Source organism: Cupressus sempervirens, chromosome 5 (assembly GCF_028749045.1).
Source record: "Cupressus sempervirens isolate cs-2001-9-10 chromosome 5, ASM2874904v1, whole genome shotgun sequence".
Classification (NCBI taxonomy): Eukaryota; Viridiplantae; Streptophyta; class Pinopsida; order Cupressales; family Cupressaceae; genus Cupressus; species Cupressus sempervirens.
Window position 1 is genome coordinate 201,999,330 of NC_143122.1, and position 18,450 is coordinate 202,017,779.

Consider the following 18,450-nt stretch of genomic DNA (forward strand, 5'->3'; position numbering starts at 1 on the left):
TTGAGTTTTCTTCTTGTTACCATTGCTTGCACCAAGGAAGACAATAACATACACGTGCTCTTTTATCAGGGCTGTTTAAACATGGAATAAAATTAGGGAGGTTTGGGTTGGACTTTGAACTAAGTTACTATTACTGGTAGAGGTATGGTATGAGAATTCGAAAAGTGGGTACATGCAATTGTTTTTGCCCTTGGGTACATGGTTTTGGGTACATCGATACGTGTACATATTATATTCAAAAACTCAAAGAACATACAGAATTTTAAAATTAAATACATTTGATAGTATGATACTTCATCGTTGGTCAATGCTAGATGCTAGTTGATAGTTCGGACTTTCAACATTATGTCATATATATTTAGGGTGACGTTCCAAATGAAAATCATTATAATTACAAAATTGACAAAAAAAATAAAAATAATTATCTTATATCTTCATCAATCATCAAAAGGATCTAGATCAAGATCATCATTATTTGTTTCAAGTTCAATGTCATTTGAACCCAATGCAATTCTACTCCTACTAGGTGCATCATGTGTAAGTATCTCATCATCATCATCATCATCACCCATATTGATTCTAGCAACATTTTTCGGTGGTTGCATCCAAGTTGGTACATGTAGTGGTTACATTCGAATGCTTTGTTGATCCATCCTTGTAGTGGTGTTCCTCGTATGATAGAAGAAGCAAATTGGAATGGACATAGACCAACTCTTCTGCTTTTTTGCAGCCAACCAGTTATTCTTCATTGAGTGGATAAAGTAGTATGTACTTCAAAACATTTAGCAGAAGAAAAACTTGCAACTTGTTGAAATTGGAGAGAGAGCGAACAATCCTTCTTGAGACACTCTTCGATCAATCCCCTTCGAAAAAAACCAGCCTCGCTTCAAAATGCCAAAATGAGAAAAGAGTGTATAGACAAAATGAGCTTTTTCTAGGCCAAAATGCTGTTAGCACAAAATGATTTTAAAATGTTTTTGTTTTAAAGGTGACCTGCACATTTTTATTTATGGGTTTGATCAGGGGCGTACCTTAGATCCTGAGTGCACCTAGGGTATGGTGCTTGGGGCATTACCTTGGGCGCATCTAGTTGTACCCCTGGAAAAACCTGTACTTAAGAGAACTTGGTGCAGGTGGGCTGGTGAATATGCACCTACCCAGTAACTTAGGCTTTGGACAAACCTATAGCAGTCCCAGCTTGGTATCTAAAACTAAATCATTTTAAAGAAACCCAAATCCTTTTCTGTACAAGTTTTAGGGAAGATCAAAATGAGTTATTCATATTTTCATTATGTTCACTAAATTTCAACATTCAATTTCTAATTTGATCGGCAAATCTTGTGACATAGATGAGAAGCATTAGAAAAAATATGATCACCATAAAACATGTTATCATAAGGTGCAAAAATCATTAATATTAACATGAGTAATCCCATGTTCCCTTGTAATTGCTTAAGTGCACTTTCTACTTAAATTTAAGTAGTTGTAGTGTTCCTATGCAAATTTAGAATTGTGAGAAAAGGATTATTTAGAATCTTCCCTATATTAGTGAATCAGCTATTGTTTAGGATTAGAAATAAGTTGTAGAAAAAAGCGGGGTCTGGAAATTAGCAGCAACTGCTTATTGCCAAATATGCCACATGGCTTCACAAATATCAACCCCTACTTTATAATTTATGGCCGGGAAATTAGCAGCAACTTCATATTGTCAAATATGCCACATGGCTTCACAAATGTCATTCCCTCTGTAATTTAATTTTTCTATTTTTTGCCTCGTATTTTAATTACATAAATTATTTTTAATACTATTAATAAGAGCTTTATGGCTGCTTGAAAATGAGTAAAAAATTTAAATATTCATGGAGCAACCAGCTCCACAAATAACTCCTAAATAGGCTGAGTAGTGGCTCCTAGCCAAAATAAACTAAGCAACTGCACGGGGCTTTGTCCTAAGTAGGGGTAGCAAAAAAACATGAGATATAAACACAGTGGTCATGGAAGACCCCTTAATCATTACAATAAAGATCATGTTAGTGAAATAAGCATAGTTCTATGGAGTTTTTTTGATGAAGATGAGGGACGAAGGGTTTCAATTTGGGATGGGGGGGTGATGGAGCAAGGATGGTGAGGTGGTGGCGTAAATACATATAGTACTTGAAAAATCAATTAAGAAAAGATGCATACGAAATAAGTAAAAGCGTTGAAAATGACATTTTGACATACTATATAGAGTTTAGCCTAATAAATGCTAAGAACATGAAAATGATTGCATTGAAACTTGACCATTAATAATAGTGGGTAGGATTTTGGAACTTTGGGAGAAAATGAAGATTCAGTATAAGAATTGCAAATGAAACTTTGACATGCCAAGTGAAGTTTAAACCAATAAACATAAAATACATAGCAATGATTGCATTAACAATGACAATGGTGGATGGAGGATTGGGTTTGGGGGCAGAACTCCCAACGGGATCAAGGTGTTACGGTAAATCTATGTTGTATTAAATAGAGGATATGAACACTCTTTATATAGATTTAGAAAGACGGTTTTTCTAAAAGAAATAATCATGAAGTAAAGAAGAAAATAGAAATGACCTAATAAACTAAAGACTAAGTAAGTTGACCATTAAAAGAACATTACAATATTTTAATACCCCCCCTTGATAGGCACTGTCTAACTACCTTGCAGAAGATTGTAAATGTATTGTGGTCATAAATTCTTCAGAATATTCTATTGTTGTTGAGACCCTCCTTGGATCTGTAGAATGCCAATGACCAAGAGTGGCAAAAAATGTCCAAAAAAAACAGGGAAGTTTTTCCCTTCTTCAAAAGACTCCATGACAAGAGACAAAAGACTGTACATGTATTGTGGTCATAAATTCTTCAGAATATTCTTTTGTTGTTGAGACCCTCCTTGGATCTGCAAAATGCCAATGACCAAGAGTGGTCAAAAATATGTCCACAATAATAGAGAAGGTTTTCCCTTCTTGAGAAGACTCTGTGACAAGAGACAAAAGCCTACCACTAACTCGACCATTGAGATGAGTCTGCTACTACCCTCCTAGAATTTCCAAAACTTCTAACTAGATTTCATCACAAAACGTACAACCTGATGTTGGATAACGAAGTTTTCCCTCCTTGTTGCCAGAGGCATACTGAGCACAACTGTCATGATTTTGAGGAAAAGTCACCATACCCTCCAATTTTTTGCAAAAAAGCACGACACCTCAAAAAAGATTTCAAAAAGTCAATATTTTTTAGGAATATATTGACAAAACGAAGATTACAAATCATTGTTCCTTTTTCTGAAAAATGTTTAAACCCACAAAGGAACCCTATGCAACTTGTGCAAATTATAGAATCAAACTTTTTTTAAGGGAAAATTTTATGAAAACCCATCACTTCTTAAAAAGTGGAAAAATTATGAAAATCGGTCAGCATTGTTTTAAGGGAAGAAATTATGAAAACCCATCAGGATTCTTTTAAGGAAATTAATTATGAAACCCATCAAAGAAATCTTCATGCGAAAAAATCCACATTGTAAACAACATATATAAGCAACATACAATCACAAGAAGTACATACAAGCAACGTGCAAGTCCATGCAACTTTTGAAAATTAGAGACTTTTGCTTAAACCAAGAAATTACATGATCAAATGCTCGATTAAGCTCATTGTAATGTCCCTTTTTGGGACTTAGCATAATTTATCCTAAATTTCGTAATTAGGGTTTGGATTGTAATGTCTTTGATAGGATTAGTCATTCATCTCATGAGATTTAAGTTATCTTTAATGCTTATGTCCAACCTTATTATTATCCCTGCTCAAGATAGAAGTAGTGGTTAACCAAGTTGCCTAGATGCCAAGTTTGCAATGGATTCCCTCAAAGTTTACAGATCCAATCCCTTAAGCATTTCTTGGGATGATGCACGCAAGGCGCTCAGGGCTGCTGATCCCCCACCCTATCTTGGGACGAAGGTCCATTACTTGGATTTATACAAGCTCCTCCTTGGTAACATTACAACTTCCCTTATATAAGTCAATAGTAATAAGATTTGGTTATATGTATATAAGTTTATCAATTTGTTATATATATATATATATGATTTAGTATTTCTTGTGTAAATTAGTATTTCTCATTAGTATGTTACAACATTAACTTTGTTAAATAGTGCTTGCTAACATTGCAAATAATTCATTTCCTTTGATAATAATCATTTTGTTTCTTTATATTCAGTGATGTAACTCCTCCTTCCTTTATGATGAGTAATAATTGTATTTATAATCTGCTATTCTTCCATAGAATAGCAGATATGATATATATTGCATAGGAAATGTTTGATGATGGTGTTGAATGGGGTGGGAGAGATTTTATTTTTATATCTCCAAAATTGAATGGATGAAATCTTTTAATAATTGATAAGACATTCCTCGATAACTATTAGTTTACAAAGAATACCAATTACATTTTATATTATCATTTATTAATAATTCTATCGAATAATATAATTATAATATTGATTATATTAATCCTTTGGATCACACAAAGATTATCTTACCAATTGATCTCATTGTGAATATATTTGTTTATCCTTGAATATATATTTATTACTTATGATTTCAATATTATAATTTAAAAAAATTATTCATCTTATTATTATTTAATTATATATTATTAAATTCTATTTTTGAAGGGGGACATCACACACACGATTTTCAGCCAAAATCTTCGAAGACGAACCACAAAATCTTCATAAGATTCCTCCAAGGATTTTTGTTTTAAAAAAATGAAAAAAAAAATTGGAAAAAAACTTCCAGATTAGAAGAGGCTTAAAGTTTTCTTAAAAAATTCATCAAATTTAATAGAGAAGCCATTATTTATCATATTTTTTGGTTTCACTTGGAGTTTCCAACTAGGCATCCCTAAGACCTAGTTGCATTACTTGCTGAAAACTTTATGAGTTTTGAAAAACTTGCGAGTTTTTCTTGGCGCTTAAATACTTGCCCACATTGGTAAGAAAGGCTTGCAACAGAAAAGGTTCATTTCATTTGCATTTTTCTTGCTCTTGCATGCTTCTGATAAGAAAAAAACCCTTCTAAGCTTCTCCAAGGTCATTTGCAGCAATTTTAGTTGATTTGAAAGCAATTTTGGATTACTAAGTTGGTTTGCTGGTTTTTTTTGTTTTTTTAAAAAACAGTTTATTTATTTTTTGTTGCATCTAGGTTTATAGAAAATCAACAATGGCCTTTCCTAAGCACGTAAATTGTTCGAGTCCAATGAACAAGATTATAACACCTTTTTTGACAATTTTACTAGTTCTTTTACTGTTTTCTTAAGAATGTCAACTTTTCAAAAACAATTCTGTTCAAGTTTACTTTGGAAAGTGCCTTTCAGAAGTGATGTATGGCCATAACTTTTGAGAGGTTAATGTGGGCCCCACCTCATGTGTGTTAGGATTCTCTATTCTGAGCTATCCATTCAATCTCTGCCATGAGAGGATTGATGGAGTTTGGTGCTGCTGCCAAATTTTTGGTACCTTTGTAGATGAAATTGTTTGGCAAGAATTGGATCTGATCTTAGGCTCAAATTGAAAGTATTAATTACAATATGAATTGAATAAATAATTCTTTTTCTATATTATTGGGAAACATGTTCCCTATATTTGGCCTTCTAGTAAATGTCCTAGAAATGCATCCCTTTCCGTCCCCTCATCCTCATCCCCAAGTCACCATGGAACACTTCAAAAACTAACAAAAGTCAATGTTTTTCTTAAAACAATAAAGTTACAAATCCAAGTGGACTTTAACATTAACTAATGGTTCCAAGCTGGCACTAAGTTGAATCTATGTTTCATGCATGCATCAAAGTGTTCTAGTTGCAAGCTTATTTTGTGTCTCAAACAAGACATTTTCTGATTTAACAATAAATGTTGTCATTAAAAATTATTTAAAATATTATAAAAACTATAATATATTAATACATTTTGGAAAATACACACATATTTTTAAAATTGTATACTGCTTTCTCCACCCTTCCCCTATTTTTGGCCCTCTAGGAAATGTCCCAGAAATAGGTCCCCCCATCCCCATCCCTGAAACACTGTGGAACATAGTTTTTATTCATTCCTTGGGCCAAACTTGCTAGGAGATTCACCTCTTTTGAAGATTTAAATTAAAGTAGAATTCAGTGTTGTTATTGGGGTTGAACCCTGTTGATTTGGGCACCCAATTTGGATGTTAAACTAAAACATTTTTTGGGCCGACCTTATCTTGGCACCCAAGTTTGTGTTAAAAAGAATCTAAAAATAAATAAATTAAAACAATGTTAAATTGGCTGAAGTGTCAACTCTCTTTTTCGAGCAGATCTAAAACGTTTTTTTAGGCTGACCTTATCTTGGCACCCAAGTTTGTGTTTAAAAAGAATCTAAAAATAAATAAATTAAAAGGATGTCAAATTGGCTGAAGTGTCACCTCTCTTTTTCAAGCAGATCTAAAAGAAAAAAATTAAATCAAGTGTATAGCAGATCTAAAAGCAAGATTATGGGAGATTGTGAGGAGATATTAAGGCAGATTTTGATGAAGTCATGAGCATATTTGCAAAGTGAATTAGAGCTGATCCAAGAAGTTCAAATATTTATCATGCAATTCTTTTGGAGGTTGGTGCCTCCTTACAAAGGAATTCAAGATGTTGCTACCTCTCATTCAAAAATATTGCGTCTCTCGCTGGGTTGGTGCCTAGTTGTAGGGGATTCATGTGCCTCGTTGGTTGGTTCCTACAAAGCTTTGTAAATAGTATTTCATTTTGTTGAGGCTGGATTTGGACGGTAGACCTAAGCAACCATTCGTTGCGGTTTTCTCTTGAAAGAATTTCCACATAAATCTCATGTCTCCTTAGGGTGTGGATGTTTTTGATTGCCTCATCATGGTCACTAAAGTTTTAATAATTGCAGATTGTCATAAACACATTCAGCCCCCCTCTGAGTATAACTATGTGTGTTCCATCAACGCTACCCTCCAGCACCCTTGATCTACCCCGTTTATCGACATATTTATGTGGAGCATGGGAGCTCCAAAACTCATCCATATTGTTGCAAGGATTGTTTTACTAAGTCATCTTGATTCCAATTGTGTACTCGGCAACCACCCTTGAGAAAGTGGCCTTTTCCTCATGATAAAGAGTTACTACTTTTGGTAAAATTATTTAAAATGTGATTTCATAATAGTAACGTTCTTTGCAACCTAAGTAGTAGGAGGATTGCAAAATCTAACTTCCTCTATTTTTTGATAAGGATGGAACCCTCCCTTTCTTTGAAAAATAGGGATGAATTGTGTGCTTGTTCTTTTCCCTTCTAATGGGAAAACTCTTCATTGCACACGTAGAGTCCTTGAGAGCATAGATAAGGGTCTATAGTAAGTGACTTAAATCTGAAGATAAATGACTGGGACTGCAGTGACTCTCCCTTCACTTACATATTAAAGCTATTGATGTATTATAGCACACAACTTTCACGTGGTATAGCCATGGCCTACCAAGTGAAATTATAAACCTAACCAAAAAGGGAACAACATATGTATGAATGACAAATACTTCTACATTAAATTGACTTATCTTGAATTACACGGGTGCCTTCATAGGCTGAAATATTGACTTCTAGTTATGATTTAACTCATTAATATTAAACTCAGTCATCTAAATATAACATTGATTTAGCTAGAAAGATTTAGGGTACTAAGTAGTGTTGCCTTCTAATCAGTGTTATAGAACTCTGTGAGTCCCGAGCCGAGTTAGGGCTCCAATGTTTTTTGGTCTCTGAACTTTGACTTGGTTGATTCCTGGTAATGTCCTACAGGACTTGCAGAGTCCATGGACTCTCTTGATTCGGAGAGTCTTGTGGCCAGGACTCTGCTACGACCAGTTGAGCCATAAAGTAAAAATAAACATTTTAATTTTTTTTTAATGATTTGTTTTGGCTTATATAATTGTATTGCAATATCAAGTTCTAAAAATTTGTAATGGTGATTTCCAATAAGGCAATCAATTTGGAGTAGTAAAAGATGTCTTGCATTGTGGCAAGTATAAGACATAACAATTTGTCTATAAAGCAGATTACAAATAGGATTTCACTAAAATTTTGGCCAAAAAATTCTGTAATCACAAAGTCTTGGAACTGAGTATTTAAAAATTTAAAACAACTCTATCGCATTTGAAAGCATTGCATCAAATCAAATACTTCCCTTTTAAAGAATTGGACAACTCCAAAACAAAAAAAATACAATTTTAGGGTTTGTGAAATATTGAAAAAATTAAATGTATGCTAAACCAGTCATTTGAAAAAGTTAAAAGATGATGAAATTTGAGCTATTATCTACTTGATATCATTGCAGAAATTTGTAATGATCTTTCTAATCCACTAAGAACAAAAAATTGAAGCGAAGCAGTTATGAAATTTCTTGCATGGTAGAAGAATATAATATGAAAAATTCTGTAAATATTTTGATAATAATATGCCACTTCGAGGGAGCAATTTTTGTAGTCCACTTCAAGGGAGATACCACCAACAGTCTTTAACATGAACACAATTCTCAACATGATGATAATAAATAACCTATACCTTCTATAATTTCAGTTTAACTTATTTCTTTCTGAAATTTACATTGATTCTTATGTGATCAATGCAAACTTGTGCATGTGTGCAAAGTAGCTTCTATTTATCTCAATTATGGCGCCTTTGATGTTAATTGACTAAATGATGCATGACAAAAAGTTTTGAATCCTTAAATATTTGAATTTCTTGGGTTTTTCAATTTTCTGAGTCCTTGGCGAGTCAAATCCGAGCCTGAAACCAGCTTGCTGAGTCCGAGGCGAGTCCAAGTCTTGTAAATACGCTTCTAGTTGAACATGAGATGGATATTAACTTTGTCGGCAATTAAGTTATTTTTCTGAAATTAAATAATCTAATGGTAAACATAGCATGATGAAGTGTCTAAATATACGACTTAAAATGCCCTGTGATATTTTTATTAGGAGGCTAATGTTTTTGTCCTTTAGATCATTTAAACTTGATCCATCATCAGTTTAATTAGGAAGTAAACTAGGGTGTTAAGTAGGACAGACTTCTAGTTCAATAACCCGAGTTGGATGGTATGATTTATTAGTATCTATTAAATAATTATTTTGCATAAAATAAATAACAGTAACCTAAACTAATTAAAATAAATTAAGGTAGACTTAGTATAATAAAGTGTATAAGTGTTATACAACTGAAAAGGTTTTTGTTATGTTTTTGAAATTAAAAGCGACCAAAAACAAGGGGGTCAGCCCTTAACAGTCAAAAGGCTGGTAACCAGCACATTATCAGCCAGTAACAAAAACAGACAAATAGAACAGGAGTACCAGCAGGCAGAGACTTATACCATAAACCAGAAAGTTAGAACCAGAAAAGGAAACAACCTAGTTACTAACCACATAGTCCAAAAAGGCACCCAGGCCTAATAAAATCTTAAATACAGCTGATTACCAGCAAAACCATAACTGCCATAAAAGTATATAAAGTCTTTGGATCCTTAGATCCCCATAACTGAACAGAACTAAAAAAGACAAATTTCTTTTTTCCCTTTTCCCCTTGCATGAAGTAGAATCTGGGCCCAGTCATCGGCAAGAAACTTGAAGAGTAATTTGTTGTCCTCCATGTCCAAACCAACTTCCTTTTTCTTCTGTACCAGCAATTGGAGGGTAGTGGCAACCGTATGAGTAACTTTAAGTCCAAATTTGGAGAAGGTGAAAAACCCCTCCTCCAAAGCTTTGACCCTTTCCTCCAGGTTCATGTAATGCTCCTCCATCGCCTCAGTCTCCTCTTTATGCTCTTCGACCTTCTTTGCAGCAACCTCCTTCATTTCCTGTCCCTGTGGTTTATCCTGTAGCACCCGTGGGTTAGAGGAGATCTTCGAATTTTCCTTAATAGGGGAAGAAATGGTAATTGGGGAATTATCCTTTTTGCTCATCTCATCACAAAAAGTAATAGGTTTAAGTGAGAAGCTCGCTGAAACATGGGTTGTCTCAGTATTCCTTTCTTTGCCGTCCGACACTTGAGTTTGAGTATCATCCATCAAAATGTTCCCAAAATTGAAACTTTTTTCCCCCTCCTCATTATCTTCATCTTTTTTGGAGTTGGAAATATTTTCCTCCTCCCTTCTGTCACTGTTATTACCTGAGCTATCTTCTTCAACTTCCTCAACAGGGTATCTGATGGACTTCTGATTAACCCTAGCCTGGGACTGAGCTAACCTACCAGACCTTCTTCTTGCTTTTCCCCCAATATCCTCACCAGAATCCTCTACAACAACCTCAACCACCTTATCAACTTTAATTTTCTTGTTTCCCTTTTGTTCTAGGGCTATGTCAGGTTTTTTCTTTTTCTTAGTATCCTTGCTAGGAGATGGCCTAGGAGTATAGATTTTCGTCCCCGTATTGGAGCTCGGGGGGGAAATTAGACTATGGCGGGGTTTTCCACTACAACCTCTCTGGGGGGACACAAAGCTAAGTGGAACTGATACAGACGGAAAATTAACCCTTGATGAATAATGGTGAAGTTTAAGCCTTTACCCTTTTTTTCCCTTATATCATTAATCATATCCTCAAGCGAATGCAGAAGGAAAAACGAAATGGAAATGAAATCCCTATTTCTAAAGTGATTCAACAAAGGAAAATGATAATAACAGCACACTCCAAACCTGCCTTCCAGCGTGAGATACTTCATCAGGACCAGACACATATCATCCCAGGGCTTAGGTAACTTATCCCTTTTAAACCCTCCTCTGTAGCGAATCAGCTCCTCATTCTCCACAAAGAAGTTATTCATGCTAGCCTCATCTGAGACTTTAGTGACTTTCTTCTATTTTTTGCCCTTCACTGTGAGTCCTGTTGCCATGGCAATTACCTCCTCCATGACTTGAAATGTAATGCCGTTGATTGTAACCTTCCTATCGTTCCAATTATTCACAAGCACAATTTTCATCGTACCCAGCCATGGACATCATATAGGGCAAAACACCCCCTTCTTTCAGAAGATACCAAGTCGCCATCCTGTCCTTGAAGTTCTCTAATCTCGTTGGTTCCAACCAATTCAGATCACCGCCCATTTCAATTTCTCCACCATCCGGCCTCTCTTCCTCAGAAATACGCATCAGAACTTTATCACTTTCAAATTCTCTGTGGCTACTCTCTTGCTTAAATCCTTTGAGGAAATAGGGATCAAAATTGCAGACCCGTGTATGATGTGCTCCAGAATCCCATTACATCTTATTATGAGATTCGTGGGTATTAAAAAACCTAATTTTCTCTCCCTATCGATTTCTGACATCCCAATCCATAATATCTATAGTACTTCCTTTTGGAGAGCGATTCAAAGCTTGCAGCGAGTTTCCATAATTACGAAAAGACAATTTCCTTAATTCGTAATTACTCCACTTGTCATTTGTACGGTCACATCTGTCTCTTATTCCAAAACGCTAAAGTTTAATTTAGCGACAAAGTTCTCCATCTTGCCAAATTTGGCCTTACTTTTAAATTTAGTGATCACCATTTTGAATTTTGCCGCCTTTTTCCTTGTATATCAACATCCTTAGATTTTCGTTGATATCAACTAAATTTTCCCAGCACGTGATTGCCCTAACGTTAAATCCCATGGAAGCCGCAGCATCTGCCACTTGATTACCCTCCCAGTAGATATGCTGTAGGTGGACCATTCTCATTTCCTCCAATATATTTTTAATATCCAGGATGATATTTCTAATCTTCCATCCCAATTTTGCCTCCCCCTTTACCCAATCGATCACTAGTTTAGAGTCCCCTTCTATAGTTAACTCTAAAATGTTTCTTTCCCTAGAGAGTTGAAGACCCCATAATAACGCCGTAGCTTCTGCCACATTATTGCTACCAATCCCCACCTGGCCTGCATAACATAAAAGGTTTCTGTTATGTTATTCAAATCATGATGTGATATTTTTATTAGAAGCCCAATTGTCTTCTAGATCATGTAGACTTGATCAATCACTGGGTTGGAGATGCCTGTCAGAGTGATTTCTCTTTACGTTGTTTGGATCTTTTCAATGTCAAGAGCCAAACTTCCATAGAGGAAATGATCTTCCCTGTTAGTGTGGTGTCTACATTGGCAATGTAAATATTAATATCATCTTTACCCCCTTGATAAATATTAAAATAACTAAAGAAAAAGCTTTTATTTTAAGATTCATTTACTATTAAACAATTGTAGATATATGGGTCTCCATCACTAAATGCAACATAGCGTATTTTCAAAATCCACCTGTTAAATAAATGGATAAAAACATAATCCTGCCCTAAAATTATCAGTTCTAGCATAACTACTTACCCATAGATTGGTTTGTGGTGTATTTTCTATTGCTGTGAAGCTCGTCAGAAGATTTATTTCTCTCTTTTTAGAATACACAATTCTGAGTTGGAAGACACCAAAATAAATCTGCTTCAATTTTTGGTTGATTATACTTCGCTATAAATATACTGTATCAGGATGTTCACACCAGAATTTTCTTCTCTGATTGGGCTTGTTCATTTTAAAATAAAGGCTATTGGATTTGTTTAACTTAATGTTTTTTTTTGTAATCCACTTAAGTGATGTAAATGCATTTGACACTCAATTTTCTAAACACAATGCTTGTCTCTGTCTATTGGATTTCAGTTACCTTCTTTCCAGGAAGATGGATTTATTAAATATAAGAAAGAAATCATTATTTTTTTGCAATAAAAGCTCAATTGTTGTCTGGCTTTTGTGACAGGAAATGAATGAGAAGGACTTCAATAACTTGAATTTTAAAGAGTGGCATATTGGTGTGGTAAGTTCAATTAAACATTGAAATGAGTTTCCTGTTGGCATGTTGACTAATTTAGGAATACTGTTATTCATCTTTGTTCAATCTACAAATTCTTTGAAGTTTCTTATGCTTGGGAAGTGGAATTTTTCCTTGTCCTGCAAGTGACAATATTTTGATCATGCGATATTTTCATTTTCATCATCTACTGTATGTACATGTGATAAATTTATTAAGAAGCAACTGGGGGAAAAGATGGGGATTCAAAAAGATGGATTCTTATTTCTTGTCTTTTACCTATTTGAATAAATGCCTTTCTTTGACTGGCAACATACGTCATCCAAATGTTGTTTAACATACTCGTTTGTTTGAATGTGGGTATGGATAGAGTATGAGAAATTGCATGTTCATAATGACTCATTTTGTAGTACTTTTTGGAAATTCAGTTGGAATTTAATCCTTGATTTGAATTTTGGTGTAAATGTTGTCTAGTGGTAAACATAGCTACATATATTAAGGCTGAGTCAGACTGGTGTTTGCACTGCAAAGTCCTAGGATTTTATAATAGTACCATAATCCTTAGGCTAGCTTCCAAACTTCTGCATTTCTCTCTTCTAGAGCTGCCCGTGACTAGGCCTTGATTAGTATGGTTGAGCAACTAAAACTGAATTTCTTTGATGATGTTCGAGTTATCAGATCCTGGATAAATCCAGATGAGGTTTGATTTGAACTAGACTTTTTGGCTGGAAAATTCCAACCAGTTCAATCCAGACACCTTTTTTGATATTGTATATATTTTTTAAACAAAAACATTGTTAAAGAAAAAGAAAGTGAAAGTATACATGTAAAACAAAAAATTAGAAACTAGCTTGTTTATTCAAGAAATATGCACCATTTTTATCTTTTCAAATATATTCATTTTATTTTTAATTTTTTCTCAAACAGAACTAAATTAAATTAGAATCCTGGTATTCCAAATTTCGTCCACCTCCCAAATGAATGAATTGAACTTTTGGAAGCTGGTAGCTAAGGCTAGCTTCCAAACTTCTGCATTTCTCTCTTCTAAAGCTGCTTGTGTCTAGGCCTTGATTAGTATGGTTGAGCAACTAAAACTGAATTTCTTTGATAGTGTTCGAGTTATCAGATTCTGGTTAAATCCAGATGAGTTTTGATTTGAACTAGAATTTTGGCTGGAAAATTCCAACCAGTTCAATCCAGACACCTTTTTTGATATTGTATATATATTTTTAAACAAAAATTGTTAAAGAAAAAGAAAGTGAAAGTATACATGTAAAACAAAAAATTAAAAACTAGCTTGTTTATTCAAGAAATATGCACCATTTTTATCTTTTCAAATATATTCATTTTATTTTTAATTTTTTCTCAAACAGAACTAAATTAAACTAGAATCCTGGAGTTCCAAATTTCGTTCACCTCCCAAATGAATGAATTGAACTTTTGGAAGCTAGTAGCTAAGGCTATCATCTTATATCTATCCATATAGATCTTTGCCTCAACTGCTTTCTCAGCTATATAGTCCTTGGGGTTTTTTCAGTGTTCTACAATTTCTGCAGCAGTATACATTGTTTTTAATTAATTTAGGAGTGCAATCCTTGTATTTTCTCTTTTCTGGCTTAGAAATATGATCTACCTGGAAAAAATATCCTTTTACTTCCTCATGGTCAGTCAGGGCAAAGACGCACAAAATTTGGAGCTGAGGGGAGGGTGGGCACAGGGGATGGAGCTATTATATAAAAGGGTGTTGGAAGTTGGAACTGACATGCTTTGCTTTCAAGTTGCCCCGAGGATTGCCAAGATTTGATCCCCAACCATATTGCTTTTAGGTCATATCAAGTAAGAGATATGCTTTATCCATCAGGCCCTTGAAAGTGAGAGGAAAGCAAGAGGCAATCTTGGGCAGTTAAAATTTGCAACCAGTCTTCCTTCCCCAACCTAGACTTGAAGTTATAAAGGATCTTAAATCAAACTAGGCATTAGCTAGAAGCCTAGAACATTGCTAGCCTGTTTGGCTCTTTCTAGCAATCAGCAAAGCTGATCAATCAGGAACTTGGAAAGAGATTTCATACTTTCTAAGTATACACTTTAGTTTCAAGCTGGAAAACACTCTCCTCTAATCACCCGTGAGTCTCCTTCCACCTTTAGATACAATATCTTCAATTTTGTTGTCATTCATAGACCTTTTACCAAGTTTATTGGTTCCTCTGCTTGTTAGTATCTGTAATGATAAAAATGGAGGAAGAATCCACATAAACTTTCAACTTATTTCTCAAGATGCATCTAGCCCTTTTGATGGTATCCACACAAATAATAATAATGGTAATAAGACAATGTAGAAGATAGATCACACATCACAGAGAGATTTACGGGAGCCAAGATGTCTTAATATCCAATCTACGTAAAAACTGTAAGGTACAGTTACACCATACAATACTCTCTATGGAAGAAGGTCACTACATGCTATATCTCCAAGAGATCCCAAATATAGTATCGTTTGCAACATATCCTTACAACGATAAAAATCCCTATTACACAGATCTTCCCCCAGTAACATTAAGGGAGGGGTAATCTACTGACACCAAATATAATTAATTACAGAAATTATCTAAATTATGATCTAATATAACTAGTTGAAGGATGATGCATACTCAAGATATATATCTGGCTTCCTAGAGGTAATCTTTTGGTTTTTATTGTAAACTCTTTTACATGTATTAATATAAAGGCTTCTGCCTTTGACCAAAAAAGAAAGACTAATTAAAGGATGTGTGCCATAAGCCAACATCTCTATCCACTTAGATACATTATAGTAAATTAATATTATATCCCTAAGTTTTAACTGACCCAGTTGTAAATCACATGTAGTAGTGTATATATGTGTTGGTTTAGGTCTAGTTTATTTGCTTCTGATATAAGCTTCAAGGTAATTGCATTTGTGTTTACTAGCAGGAATAGTTTTGCAGTTTAGTTACACGTACACATATTGGTAATGGTTACATTCTAGATAGAATACTGATTTTGTCAGGTAACTTTCGCTTGTAGAATTTTGCATCTCTAGAAACTCATTACACACCAAAGGGATTTGCACAAGTTTCCTGTTTGATTTGAGAACTAGAAACATATTGTATTATTTTGAGTGGAACGTAATATTTAAGCATCTCCCATGCTTCCAACAGACATGTAGTTAAAGGTATTCTTGTGTTCGCTATATGGAATGAATATGATTGTGTTTGCTATATGGACATGAATATGATTCAGAATATTATTTATTTTCCATTCCATCGCTGATGTTGGATTTTTAATTTTTTCAGCCTACACCACAGCCCATGGATGGGGATGTTCACTGGCCAATGTTGGTTGTAGTACAGCATCCAAGTGCGTCAAGGGATGAGTCTTTTAAAGATGTGCCTTGTTCTAATGAAGCACTGAGTTGTGTATTAAAATCTTCCAAATCCAGTATCAACATTTCTAGAAGCATAAGTTCCCCTTTACTTCGAAGTCACTCATTCTCTCTGGTACCTGATTCTACATCATTAGAAAGTTTGCAGTCCTCTTCACAGAGCTCTCAATATCATGTCTCAAAAGGTTCAAAAGGAGAAAGATACTACAAGAATGATAGCCAGAAATTTTATTCCAGGAACAACAGAGTACATGAGAAGGACAGTGTGGAATATATGCCAGATGTACTTGTAGATATTAAAGGCATCAGAAATTTTTCATTTGATCCGTCTGGTAGAAGCAAGAGAAGAGAATGGCGGGAACTTCAGCAAAAAAATTTGGAGCAGCGATCATTTGTTGATTCAAGTGCTTTGGCTTTATATTGAAATAAGAAAATGTTAACCAAACTGTGCAAAATTGTCTACAGGGAATGGGCAAGATAAAAAAAAAGTCATTGTTGTAACGTGTTGCCCCCGATCAACCAACCTGTAAAACATAAAGAAATAAAAGTTCACTCTGATGGCATTATTTTGTAGAGTTTACAGGGGCAAAGCAGTCATGCGTGATCAGCTAATTTGTAAATTTTCGAGAAAATAGAAGTCCACTCTAATTATAACGGTGCTGTTTAATAGATTTTACAGGGGCAGAGCAATCGCGCCTCCTCAATTGTACAGAGATGGGGATAATACAAAAGAAAATGGTTCTCCTCCTTATTCACACGTCTCTTGAATATCTTAATGATTTCAAATGAATTGCATGTTAACCAGTTGAGAATAATTTCCTAAATTGCATTATAAACAATGTGATATTCGTGAAGACTAGTATAGTACTACCATATTGGTAATTATCAAGAATCTCTGCCATAAATAAATAGATTTAAATGTTAGAAACAAAATACTTAACAATTCATGTGGCCCTTTATTTTATCGTTGCTTCTAAATGGCTTACCACGAAGTCGACTTGAGAGGATCTGAAAGAGTGTATTTAGACTAAAAGCATAAAGGAACTTTTCTTGGCTGAAGATTTTAATTCGAACCATTAACCATGACATCTTGGCAAGAATCCAGTTTGTGAGATCGCTTTAGCCTTGATTCTGCTCTTAATTTGTATGTTGGGTAACTACGACAGCAGCCATTGCCATTTAGCAAATAGAGTCGAATCCAGGAATGGTACACCACGGAATCTAAAACGAAAATCAGTAACCCAAGCAACATATCTGGTTCTTCAACCCCTTTCATATTGTATGCGCTTGAAATTGGCGGAGACTTATGTTTTCACATCGTTTTACATTAATTAATTAATATATATTTGGCAATGGTATAAATTACTCTTACTCTATAGTTTCTAATAGTTTTACTATATTAATATTTTTTTGACTGTATTTTCTTGATTTGTGATTGGTCATCCTTATTTTAGCTAGTGATTTAATTGATTTTTTGGTTTTAAAAATAGGATTATTGTACTTGCATATTACATTTAAAAAAAAAAAAAATTGCACCAACCAAAATATTTTATATAGAACCAATTTTTTAGTAGGACCAATTTATTTCACATTTTTTATAGGACTATATTTTAAATCAAAGTTTAAATAATTATAATATTAAATTGATATTAAAATAATTTCATTTAATCATTTTTAAAAAATCTTGATATCATTATTAGATGACACGCAATAATTTTATTCAGATTATTCAAAAGACCCACACACTTATTGAGAGAAATAAAGAAAAAACTATATTCCTATTTACAACACTCTGCACAATTATCTTACTCTTACTATTTTATTTATTTCTTTATTGTTACATATTGTCATCTAAAAATTTCAAGGATTAAATGACTCTTATTGTAGCCTTGAAAAAATAAATAGTTATAACAATTGGTTGAGCTATAATATGAACGCTGACATAATAGAAGAGACAAAAGGTCTTGCATGAACAATTAAAAAGACTTTCCATTACAAAGGCTCAAATTTTCATTCAATAATTTTAGGCTCTATACCTCAAGTATATTCTTGGTTATTCAATAGTTTGACATTTTAATCAGAATTGACTACTGTTCTTTATAAACTTATTAAAATTAATTTACATAGAGCTTCTATGATGTTTTATTTATCTATGCTAAAATGATTTGCTAGTTTCAATATATTAA

At 34.0% G+C, this 18,450-nt stretch overlaps 1 protein-coding gene across 1 annotated transcript in view; it reads left to right on the top strand.

Annotated features, from left to right (window-relative positions):
- The window catches only part of LOC149555111 (uncharacterized), a 37,204-nt gene extending 20,189 nt beyond the window's left edge, over positions 1-17,015 (top strand). Inside the window, exons 8-9 of the mRNA XM_089829121.1 lie at positions 12,814-12,870; positions 16,176-17,015. Of these exons, the coding sequence (XP_089685247.1) occupies positions 12,814-12,870; positions 16,176-16,688 (570 nt within the window). The 3' untranslated portion in view covers positions 16,689-17,015. The remainder of the gene's footprint in view (positions 1-12,813; positions 12,871-16,175) is intronic.
- Positions 17,016-18,450: the final 1,435 nt, after the last annotated feature.